The sequence below is a fragment of the Patagioenas fasciata genome, chromosome 3 (assembly GCF_037038585.1).
Source record: "Patagioenas fasciata isolate bPatFas1 chromosome 3, bPatFas1.hap1, whole genome shotgun sequence".
NCBI lineage: Eukaryota > Metazoa > Chordata > Aves > Columbiformes > Columbidae > Patagioenas > Patagioenas fasciata.
The window spans coordinates 123,508,550-123,520,273 of NC_092522.1; the positions used below are offsets into that span (position 1 = coordinate 123,508,550).

The window sequence follows — 11,724 nt, forward strand, 5'->3', positions numbered from 1 at the left end:
GGGAGAATAAGATGGAAAATCCCATGTGGAGTAACTGTCTCCATACAGTGGCTTTACTGGTGTGGGGCAGTGAGCTATACTGGTGTCACTGGAGCACAAGGCTGCTGCTTCCTCTAATCTCTTGATTTTATCAAGTTCAGATACAAAAGCGACTGTTGTTTTTTTAATCTTCTGTGGGAAGGCGACTCCACCTCTCTGGTAGCTGGAAGACTTGAAATCAATAAGCGTATCGATCTCGGGATTTGTTTGCTCTCGTCCCAGCTTTGTCCTCTCGTGCCAACAGTGCTCTTTCCTCCTGGGTGTTTCCCTTCACAGCGTGTTCATAAAGAACATTTTCCCTCTCAGCATCTTCTTCTTCACCTTTTAATGAAATAGAACAAGGGCAAGTGTAGAGTCTTGTAACTGGGCAAGAACAACCCCAGGTTCCAGTGTAAGTTGGGGAATGACCTATTAGAGAGCAGTGTAGGGGAAAGGGAGCTGGGGGTCCTGGGGACAGCAGGGTGAGCATGAGCCAGCACTGGGCCCTTGTGGCCAGGAAGGCCAATGGTACCTGGGGTGGGTTAGAAGGGAGTGGTCAGTAGGTCAGAGAGGTTCTCCTGCCCCTCTGCTCTGCCCTGGGGAGACCACACCTGGAATATTGTGTCCAGTTGTGGCCCCTCAGTTCCAGAAGGACAGGGAACTGCTGCAGAGAGTCCAGCGCAGCCACCAAGATGCTGAAGGGAGTGGAGCATCTCCCGTGTGAGGAAAGGCTGAGGGAGCTGGGGCTCTGGAGCTGGAGAAGAGGAGACTGAGGGGGGACTCATTCATGGGCATCAATATGGAAAGGGGCAGTGTCAGGAGGATGGAGCCAGGCTCTTCTCAGTGACAACCAGTGACAGGACAAGGGGAAATGGGTGCAAATTGGAACACAGGAGGTGCCACTTAAATTTGAGAAGAAACTTGTTGGGGGTGAGGGTGTCAGAGCCTGGCCCAGGCTGCCCAGGGAGGTTGTGGAGTCTCCTTCTCTGCAGACATTCAAACCCGCCTGGACACCTTCCTGTGGAACCTCAGCTGGGTGTTCCTGCTCCATGGGGGAATTGCACTGGATGAGCTTTCCAGGTCCCTTCCAACCCCTGACATTCTGGGATTCTGTTATTTTTGTCCCTCTGGTAGCACAGCATACGCACAGAATAAAATCCGTTTTCTCTGTCGTTTCTCTTCTTGTTTAAGGTAAGAACGACGGTTCGATCGGAGGGAAGCAATATTTCCGATGCAACCCGGGCTACGGGTTGCTGGTGAAACCCGGCAGAGTGCGAAGGGCCACGGGAGCGGCGAGACGGCGAAGCGCCGGGCTGCGGCTACAAGGAGCGACCGCCGAGAACAGAAAGAGCAGCGGCTTCTCCGGCTCGGGCTCCAGCCTGGCGTCCCTCACCGCCATGGCCAAACCCGATGGAGCATCCACATCGCGACCGGAGAAAAGCCAGAAAAACGCCGAGAACAGGAAATCTTGGGCGAATTGAGACGGGGGAGCAGCTCCTCCACCTTCAGGGTGATAAACCAACCACACGAACTTGAATTTGTGGCAAACGCTAATGAAGGTTATTTTGTTGTTTTCCTCTGCTTTGGGTGGTTGACACGTTAATTCTTGGCCTTGTCGTGGTGCTGGGGCTACGTCCTTCGGTTCCTGTCACAGATGGTGACCCTTCGGGTGGCGGTGTGAGCTCTGCTCTCTTCCACCTTTCAGACAACGAAGAGAGACGTCAGTTGTTCCAACTACGGCGTTGTTTTCCACTACACTTTACACACTACGCTCCTCTCACTGCGACTGCATTTTCCACAAAAAAGAAGCCTCAAAATAACTTATTTTCTAATTTTAAGTCCGTATAGTGAAAGGGCAGGTTTATAATGGTTCCAGGCAGGTAGAGAAGCAAATATAAAACTATTTGGAAATAAAGAACCCCTCAAACCCATTTTATTTTTAAAAAGCAACAGCTCTTTTGTTGTGTGACCTGGGCCCTTGGTTGTCCTGTGGAAATCAGCAGATTTCTCGCTGATTTACAGGGAATTGGAGAAATCTGTATTTTTGACCCTTTCTTTTTAGTAAAGAGGGGAGTTGAGTGAATTCGCTGTCTAATCCATTGAACCATAATGGGGTCCCCCTCTCTCACTTGCTCCAAAGTGCCGGGACCTTCTCGTAGGTTCTGATTTTCGCGATGTTCCCCCCCGGCCTGTGGGTTTTTAGGAGTTACACAAGCAGGGGGTCGCTGGCCTCGCAATGGGATTAACCCTCTCTATTTATTTTTATTTATTGTTTTAAAACACGAAACATTTGCGCTTTACAATCACCCACGGCGAGCTCCGCCACCCCGAGAGGAGGATCCTCCATCCCAAACCTCGGCCCCACCTCTAATCCTGCTCTTAAAAGCATGAGGTTTGGGCCGGCTTTTATTAAACTGGGTTTTATTTTTGGTAACCCCCGCTGGTTTTTTTCACCATGGCGCAAATTACTGTGTGCCCCTATATATAAATGTGCACATATCGACCTACACGCATTTTCTAACAAATCAAGACCACAGACTTTCGTATTCTGAGCTATGTCTTGTTTAATCACCACGTTGGACAGCTTGAGCAATAGGTGTTTGATCTACGTGGGGAATATTTCGGATGCTAAATTAATGATTAAACTTTAATATGCACCTAATCGCTGCCTGTGGGTATCCAAGTGCCTTAGCCATCTGGTTCAGGGGTCCAAGAGAAAGATATATTGTCATCAGAGGAGATAGAGATGCTTAGCGAAGGAGATAATTATGCTGATTTACTGTAATTAATATCATTTACACAGAAGGAATAAAATTAAAATAGAAACTAATCTGTAGCAGCAATAAGTGGGTTGGGTTACAATGCGGCATGCATAGGGATTTGGGTGTCCTTGCAGCTTTCTGTGAGTAGTTTCAGTGTTTCCTAAAGGAATCTTAATATAAAATGTACAGACCAGCTTTTAAAAGACATTTTTAGTGTACAGTTTTCCCTCCTTGTCCTTTGCACGAAGCTCCTGTCCATTCAAGCCAAGGCGACGGGAGGAATTTAATAGCAGAGAATTCAGACGGCATAATCCTGGTTTTTAAAGTCGTGACTGTTTTTATAGATGTGACTAGAAAACGACACCTTGTTTTGGGAAACGATGAGTCTCGCTGATGAATTCCAGTCGCTAATTAACACGATGCCTCTTAAACTTGCCTTGTGAATCTTCTCAACCCCATCTTTCCCGTGTTCCTAATTGCACTTTGTTCTGCAGAAAGTTCGTTAATGTGAAAAGGCCCCCTGCCCGAGCTGTGGGTTGTTTTAGTCTCAGCATTTCATGGACTGGATTCAGGGATATCTTTAGGATTTCCTGCTGTTCGGGTGGAGAGACGAAGGGAAGAACCTGCGGATCCTTCGGAAGCCTCTTTTCCGTGTTCTCCGGGACCGATGCGACGGGAGCGAAGGCGCCGGAGCGAAGGGGTCAGGCAGATGCCGTTGGGTTAATAGTTCGCTAATAACACCACCCACTAGCAACTCCTCCAGCCATATTCTTACATCTCACCGCATAGGGACGAATTTCAGTGTTTGCCCATCGGGGACGCGTGGTCGGAGGCTCCGATGACCGATATGGTTGGGTTTCTTCTACAAAAAACATGTATTGAGTGGGGTTGGAACAGAACATTCTCGCCGCCTCCTCCAGGTGAGTTATCCTGGGAGCAAAGGGGTTAAATCCGACCGGTGTGGTTTGAATTACCAGCGGGTGATGAGGATAACGGAGCGGCTCTGTCACCAGAGCGCCCAGCTGGGTTTACTGGGGGATTTTACTCGGAGCTCTCTTGGGTTTTACCATCTCGTTTGACTTTGGAAACTCAACCTCTTCTCAAGTTCCACCCAAAAAATGACGCCACCCTATAAATGCGTCACCCCGATGGGACACAAGCTCCAGAAAGCCAAACAAATGGAATTTGAGGACGTTCTTCTCGGACTCCATCCCACTCAGTCCAGCGTTCCTGGGCCCCCGAGGCTTCTTCTAACGATATTTTCCAAGATTTTGGTGCGGTGAGTGCGCATCCCTCTAAAAGCCATCGTTACTTTGCACCAGCTAACCAGAAAACAGTTTAAAACCATAGAGTAGCTTACATAGATATCTTTTTAATTATTATTATTGATAACTAACGTTAGACAAACTCTACACTCAGCATAAAGGAGGAGGTGCTCTTAACTGGAACTGCCCAGCAGCTGAGGCTGGTGTGTTAATAGCTATGCATATTTTCCAAGGTTTTCATGCACTTTATACAAGAGAAGAAGGATATTTAATGCAGGAACTGTCGCTGGTGAGGCGAGCTTTGCTTTCTGTGTTCTGCACCGGGGACGGGGGTAGAAGACGGTGTTGGTGGGTTGGAAACTTGATGTTGGGGATGTGTTGGTGTCTCCACAAGTCCTGAGCTCGGGGTGTTTGCTCCACTCAGCCACGACGATGATGCTTTTCGGAGAGACTTTTTTGGGTTTTCTTAACCCAAGCCACAACTTTTTCCTGCGTTACGTTCAGCTCTCGAGGTGTTTCCATCTCTGTGTCCAAAATATTAACCTTTTCGGTTCAAGGGACGTGGCTCTTTGATGGAGTTTAGTTGAGGAAAAGCGTAGTTGTGGTAATACTGCCCAAGTCCTTAAGAAGTGAGTTTGTGCAATGGTTGGGATGGGATCCAACATCCAACACCTCTTTGCTTGCTCAGTGGTTGAGATGGGATCCAGCTCCTCTTTGCTTGCTCAGTGGTTGAGTTGGAATCCAACATCCAACACCTCTTGGTTTGCTCAGTGGTTGAGTTGGAATCCAACATCCAACACCTCTTGGTTTGCTCAGTGGTTGAGTTGGAATCCAACATCCAACACATCTTGGTTTGCTCAGTGGTTGAGATGGAATCCAACATCCAACATCTCTTGGTTTGCTCAGTGGTTGAGTTGGAATCCAACACCCAACACCTCTTGGTTTGCTCAGTGGTTGAGTTGGAATCCAACTCCTCTTTGCTTGCTCAGTGGTCGAAATGGGATCCAACATCCAACACCTCTTGGTTTGCTCAGTGGTTGAGATGGAATCCAACTCCTCTTTGCTTGCTCAGTGGTCGAAATGGGATCCAACATCCAACACCTCTTGGTTTGCTCAGTGGTTGAGATGGGATCCAACTCCTCTTTGGTTGCTCAGTGGTTGAAATGGGATCCAACATCCAACACCTCTTGGTTTGCTCAGTGGTTGAGATGGGATCCAACTCCTCTTTGGTTGCTCAATGGTTGAAATGGGATCCAACATCCAACACCTCTTGGTTTGCTCAGTGGTTGAGATGGGATCAAACATCCAAAACCTCTTTGCTCAGTGGTTGAGATGGGATCCAACTCCTCTTTGTTTGCTCAGTGGTTGAGTTGGGATCCAACTCCTCTTTGTTTGCTCAGTGGTTGAGTTGGGATCCAACTCCTCTTTGTCTGCCTAGTGGTTGGGACAGAATCCAACACATATCCTCGTTCCCGCCTGTCGGTTGTGAAAACCCGCACGAGACGAGTTGGGGTGTTGTGGGGACCCGTTTGTGCTGGTGAGGAGTTTTCCGTGCTGATGCTCGTGTTGTTGTGCCGGTTCTTTGCACAAGCTCCGTTTTCACAGTGCCTTAGGTCAGCAGCCGCCGGGCCGGATTTGGCACCGTCCGCCTGGATTTGGGCAAGAAACATCATCAGCGAAGGTGCAGGTTGGTCACATACCAAACCCTCTTGAGCTGGGGTCGCAATAAGTGTCTTGTTCCTCCATCCACTTTCCCCATCTTTGGGTTCTGCTCTCTCCACCCTCTGAGCAATAACCGCTGGGGGGAAAACCCTTCCCCAATTCAAACATCTTCGTACTCAGCTCCGTTCCTTTTCCCTTTTTCTCGCCGTGTCCTGAGCCTTTTCCAGCTCGTCTTCCTGTTGAGTTCTGTAAATGTGGTGGGTCTGTATATAACGAGCGGCTCTTTGCCCCGTGGTGTTACGTGTCCATCAGTGTACTTTAAACGAGCTAAAAATCCAAAGATGACTTTGTAATGAGCTGTAAAGTTTTTAATTATGACTGTAATATTGTATTATACATCCAGCGCGGCCTGCTGTGCTTAAATAAACATCATCCTTAGAGCCGGGAAGTCTGCGCTTCGTTAATCGGGTGGGTGAAGTGAGGCAGTGGAGCAACACCGCTCGTAGGTGCTGAGATCTGGTTCAAACGCGACTTTTGCCTTTGTCACCTGCAGTTTAGGGACCTTCCCATTGATGAGCAGGAGCCCAGAAGGGCTTTACCTTCAGGTGTGGGGATCCTCAGGGGGTGCTGAGCCAGGGAGAAGCTTGAATTAATGCTCAACTTGATTTAATACTCAGCTTGATTTAACGCTCAGCTTGATTTAATGCTGGCATTCCCTATCATTCCACCAAATAAAAGCAGGTGGGTTCTGGTCGTGCTCCCCGTGTTCTCCAGCCTGGACAAGGGGCTGTTGCCACCAGCCGTGCCCTGAATCACTGTGGTGCTTTTTATTCCTTCTGCTCCTCTTTTGGGCTTTAAAAACCAACCTGAACTGGGCAAATGCTTTGGGGACGGAGAAAGTGGATGTGGGATGGGATGGGATGGGATGGGATGGGATGGGATGGAACGGGACAGAGTGGGATGGGATGGGATGGGATGGGATGGGATGGGATGGGATGGAACGGGACAGAGTGGGATGGGATGGGATGGGATGGGATGGGATGGGATGGGATGGGATGGGATGGGATGGGATGGGATGGGATGGTGCAATTCTTCAGGGAAACTGCTTAAAAATCCATGACCCGGTCAGTGGGGAGGGAGCTGGACCGGGGTTTGCTCCTTGTGGAGAAGTGGATGAGAATGAAGTGAGTGCTCACACTTATTCAATGTGTTTGCAGCCCGGCGTTACCTGATCTCCCCAGCACAGGGGTGCTCAGCGGGGTGCAGCAGCGGGCTCAGCGCTGGGTTGCATCCCCAGGGCGGCGGGACAGCGAGCACTGCCCGAGCTGGTTAGGAATTGGCAACAAGAATTGGAATATAAGGCTGAAGAAGCGATTTATTTTCTAACTGGGTGTCCAGATTAAGAGCCGTGAGAACCTGGGCTTGTGCAACCACCGTCTGAAAAAGCAATGAGCAGCTGCTGTTTCCCGGAGCTGTCGCTGCCGCAGGAGATCCCAGCAGTGCCAGGGTCACCCCATTGCAGGTAAAGCTGCAGGTTCATTTAGTTGTTGATGAGGATAACGTGTGTCCCACAGCCTGAAAACGTGGCCCTGGTGCTGCAGGACCTTCTGCAGGGGCCAGAGACACGGGGCACAGGGATGAAAAGCTGGGGCTGGTTTTGAAAGACAAAAGCAAATAACAAATAAGAAAAGGTGGCCCCATCCGGGTTGTCCCACTGCACCCCGGGGTCCCCGGACACTAATACTGCTGGAGGTGCCCGGGGTTGGGTTGTGTCACAGGTCCTGGGGACAGCAGGGTGAGCATGAGCCAGCACTGGGCCCTTGTGGCCAGGAAGGCCAATGGTACCTGGGGTGGGTTAGAAGGGGGTGGTCAGTAGGTCAGAGAGGTTCTCCTGCCCCTCTGCTCTGCCCTGGGGAGACCACACCTGGAATCTTGTGTCCAGTTGTGGCCCCTCAGTTCCAGAAGGACAGGGAACTGCTGCAGAGAGTCCAGCGCAGCCACCAAGATGCTGAAGGGAGTGGAGCATCTCCCGTGTGAGGAAAGGCTGAGGGAGCTGGGGCTCTGGAGCTGGAGAAGAGGAGACTGAGGGGGGACTCATTCCTGGGGATCAATATGGAAAGGGGCAGTGTCAGGAGGATGGAGCCAGGCTCTTCTGGGTGACAACCAGTGACAGGGCAAGGGGCAATGGGTGCAAACTGGAACACAGGAGGTTCCACTGAAAGATGAGAAGAAACTTGTTTGGGGTGAGGGTGTCAGAGCCTGGCCCAGGCTGCCCAGGGAGGTTGTGGAGTCTCCTTCTCTGCAGACATTCAAACCCGCCTGGACACCTTCCTGTGGAACCTCAGCTGGGTGTTCCTGCTCCATGGGGGGATTGCACTGGATGAGCTTTCCAGGTCCCTTCCAACCCCTGACATTCTGGGATTCTGTGACTCTGTTGGGGTTCGGGCAGAGCAGTGAGAGGCTGGGCAGGCGTCTCTTACAGATTATCGATGGCTCTAATTAACATAATGGAAGCAAATCTGTAAACTAAAAAAAAAAATCTGATAAAGTTTTTTTAAAATCCAAATTACGAGTTGTTCAAGTTGCAGCATCATCCAGGGCGTTGCAGCCCCCAGGAAATCCCTGTTGCTTGGTGCCGCTGCTCTGTGTCACCCTCTGCCCTCCCGGCTGTGTCACCAGGGTTGAAGCGCGTGGGACGCACTGCACGTTGTCCCTTGGAGCTCCGAGAACTCGCTGGTGGCTGAGGAGCGGCCGTGGTGGTGCCACAGGACCTGCTGCAAGCACAGAATCTATCGTAGGATCACAGAATATCCTGAGCTGGACCCACCAGGATCATGGAGTCCAACTCCTGTCCCTGCACACGACACCCCGCAGGTCACACTGTGTCCCAGACCTGGCACAAAACTGTCCCCTGGTGTCCCCACGTGATGCAGGGCCAGGGCTCCTGCGGGGTTTCCTGCCTTGCTGAGGGTTCGGGGGTGATTCTGGGGGTGCAATGGGGACTCTGTGCACCCACCCACCAAAGGCCAAAATGGCTTTGGGGCAATGGGAGACCCAATGCACCCACCCATGCAGCAACACGGCCTTGAAACTCCCTCCCGAGGTCCTTTCTCTTTCTCTCTCTTTCTTTCTCTCTTTCTCTTTCTCTTTCTTTCTTTCTCTTTCTCTTTCTCTTTCTCTTTCTCTTTCTCTTTCTCTTTCTCTTTCTCTTTCTTTCTCTCTCTTTCTCTTTCTCTTTCTCTTTCTCTTTCTCTTTCTCTTTCTCTTTCTCTTTCTCTTTCTCTTTCTCTTTCTCTTTCTCTTTATTTCTCTTTTTTCTCTTTCTTTCTTTCTTTTTCTTTCTCTTTCTTTCTCTTTCTCTCTTTCTCTTTCTCTCTTTCTCTTTCTCTTCTTTATCTCTTTCCCTTTCCTCTTTCCCTTTCCCTTTCCCCTTCCCCTTTCCCCTTCCCCATTCCCCTTCCCCATTCCCCTTCCCCATTCCCCTTCCCTTCCCTTCCCTTCCCTTCCCTTCCCTTCCCTTCCCTTCCCTTCCCTTCCCTTCCCTTCCCTTCCCTTCCCTTCCCCTCCCTTCCCTTCCCTTCCCTTCCCTTCCCTTCCCTTCCCTTCCCTTCCCTTCCCTTCCCTTCCCTTCCCTTCCCTTCCCTTCCCTTCCCTTCCCTTCCCTTCCCTTCCCTTCCCTTCCCTTCCCTTCCCTTCCCTTCCCTTCCCTTCCCTTCCCTTCCCTTCCCTTCCCTTCCCTTCCCTTCCCTCTTTTCCTTCCCCTTTCCTTTCCCCTTCCCCTTTGCCAGCCCTTTTCCCCACACTACCCCTTCCCATCACACACCGTCAGGCTTTACCATGGATTTCTATTGCGTGGTTTCATTTCTGGCTTTGTGATGGTTGTTGTGTTATTATTTTCCTTTTCCCCTTTTTTAAGCACCTATCACCGCGTTGATTCCCCAATCCCACCAAAGCCATTCAGCAGAGGATATCTTTTATCCACGTTGTCTCGCAGTCAGCGCATGAAAATACAGAAAATACGGCTGTTTTTTTTTTCTCCTTTAATGTTTTATCTTCTAAAAAAAAAGGAAAGAGACGCAACTCTTAGGCCGGCACCGGCGCCTTTTGAAGCCGCTTCACTTTGTTCATTCCTCGCTCTTCCCACAGGCGGTTGCAACACCTTCTGTTCTGCACCCAAAGCGGAAAAGGCACCGATCAAATAGAGCAGGAAAAATAAACCCACAAAGAAATAACACCTTATTTTTTTATTATTTTTTTTCCCCTGCTTTCTTTTAAATCAACGCCGTGGTCGTTGTCCTGAAGCCATTGGCCACAACAGAGTGGTGGGGACAGGGACATTTGCCAAGGGGGGTTTTGTCGCTACCCAAGGGATGATGTGCCCGATATGGGCTCATTGCTAAAGGAGAATTCTGCTCATCTTTGGCCACTGTTCTATGGGGAGTGGTTGATTTGGTTAATTTTTCTTGTTTATTTGTTTGTTTGTTTGTTTTTTTAAAAGATCACAGAATCCCAGAATGTCAGGGATGTGAAGGGCCCTGGAAAGCTCATCCAGTGCGATCCCCCCATGGAGCAGGAACACCCAGCTGAGGTTCCACAGGAAGGTGTCCAGGCGGGTTTGAATGTCTGCAGAGAAGGAGACTCCACAACCTCCCTGGGCAGCCTGGGCCAGGCTCTGACACCCTCACCCCAAACAAGTTTCTTCTCATCTCTAAGTGGAACCTCCTGTGTTCCAGTTTGCACCCATTGCCCCTTGTCCTGTCACTGGTTGTCACCCAGAAGAGCCTGGCTCCATCCTCCTGACACTGCCCCTTTCCATATTGATCCCCATGAATGAGTCCCCCCTCAGTCTCCTCTTCTCCAGCTCCAGAGCCCCAGCTCCCTCAGCCTTTCCTCACACGGGAGATGCTCCACTCCCTTCAGCATCTTGGTGGCTGCGCTGGACTCTCTGCAGCAGTTCCCTGTCCTTCTGGAACTGAGGGGCCACAACTGGACACAAGATTCCAGGTGTGGTCTCCCCAGGGCAGAGCAGAGGGGCAGGAGAACCTCTCTGACCTACTGACCACCCCCTTCTAACCCACCCCAGGTACCATTGGCCTTCCTGGCCACAAGGGCCCAGTGCTGGCTCATGCTCACCCTGCTGTCCCCAGGACCCCCAGGTCCCTTTCCCCTACACTGCTCTCTAATAGCTCATTCCCCAACTTACACTGGAACCTGGGGTTGTTCCTGCCCACATTCAAGACTCTACACTTGCCCTTGTTCTATTTCATTACATTTTCCCCGCCCAACTCTCCAGCCTGTCCAGGTCTCTGGATGGCAGCACAGCTTCCAGTGTCACCACTCCTCCCAGCTTGGTGTCACCAGCAAACTTGCTGACAGTCACTCTATTCCCTCATCCAAGTCATTGATGAATATATTGAATAATACCAGCCCCAGCACTGACCCTTGAACACTCCACTAGATCCAGGCCTCAGCTGGACTCTGCCCCATTGACCACGACTCTCTGGTTCTTCCCTTCAGCCAGTTCACATCCACCTCACCAACCAAAAAAATAAACACCATATAAAAAAAGACCAAAACCAACCAAAACAAATGAACAAATCCCCATCCAAAAAAAAAACCACCAACAAAAAAGAACAAACCACCAAAGCAAACACCAACCAAACAAAAAAAAAACTAAACAAAGAAATAAAACGCTACAAAAACACCAACCCAACCAACCAGAACCAAAACAAATCAACCCCCCCTAAAAGAAAACAAAACTGAAGCAAAAAGGAAAAGAAAACCTTCAGACAACCACCAACCAACCATTAAAACCCCCAAAACACAGAACCAACCAACCAAAACGGGCTGGAAATGGAGCTTTGTGCAAAGCTCCCGTCTCCAATGGTTGTTTCTGTAAAAACAAAACCAAACCAACCAAACAACACAAAAACCGCCCCAAAAGCAAACCAACAAACCCCTCTGTCCAAAGGGAGTTTCCCCATCCCCGATTCCATCCTTGTCCGTCCCCCCGCGTT

General features: G+C 50.1%; 1 protein-coding gene across 3 annotated transcripts in view; it reads left to right on the forward strand.

Annotated features, from left to right (window-relative positions):
* The window catches only part of KIF13B (kinesin family member 13B), a 128,026-nt gene extending 121,879 nt beyond the window's left edge, over positions 1 to 6,147 (forward strand). For all 3 annotated transcript variants that reach the window (XM_065833549.2, XM_065833551.2, XM_065833550.2), the window contains one exon: positions 1,210 to 6,147. In XM_065833549.2, coding sequence (XP_065689621.2) covers positions 1,210 to 1,499 — 290 coding nt within the window. In that variant the 3' untranslated portion in view covers positions 1,500 to 6,147. The remainder of the gene's footprint in view (positions 1 to 1,209) is intronic.
* Positions 6,148 to 11,724: the final 5,577 nt, after the last annotated feature.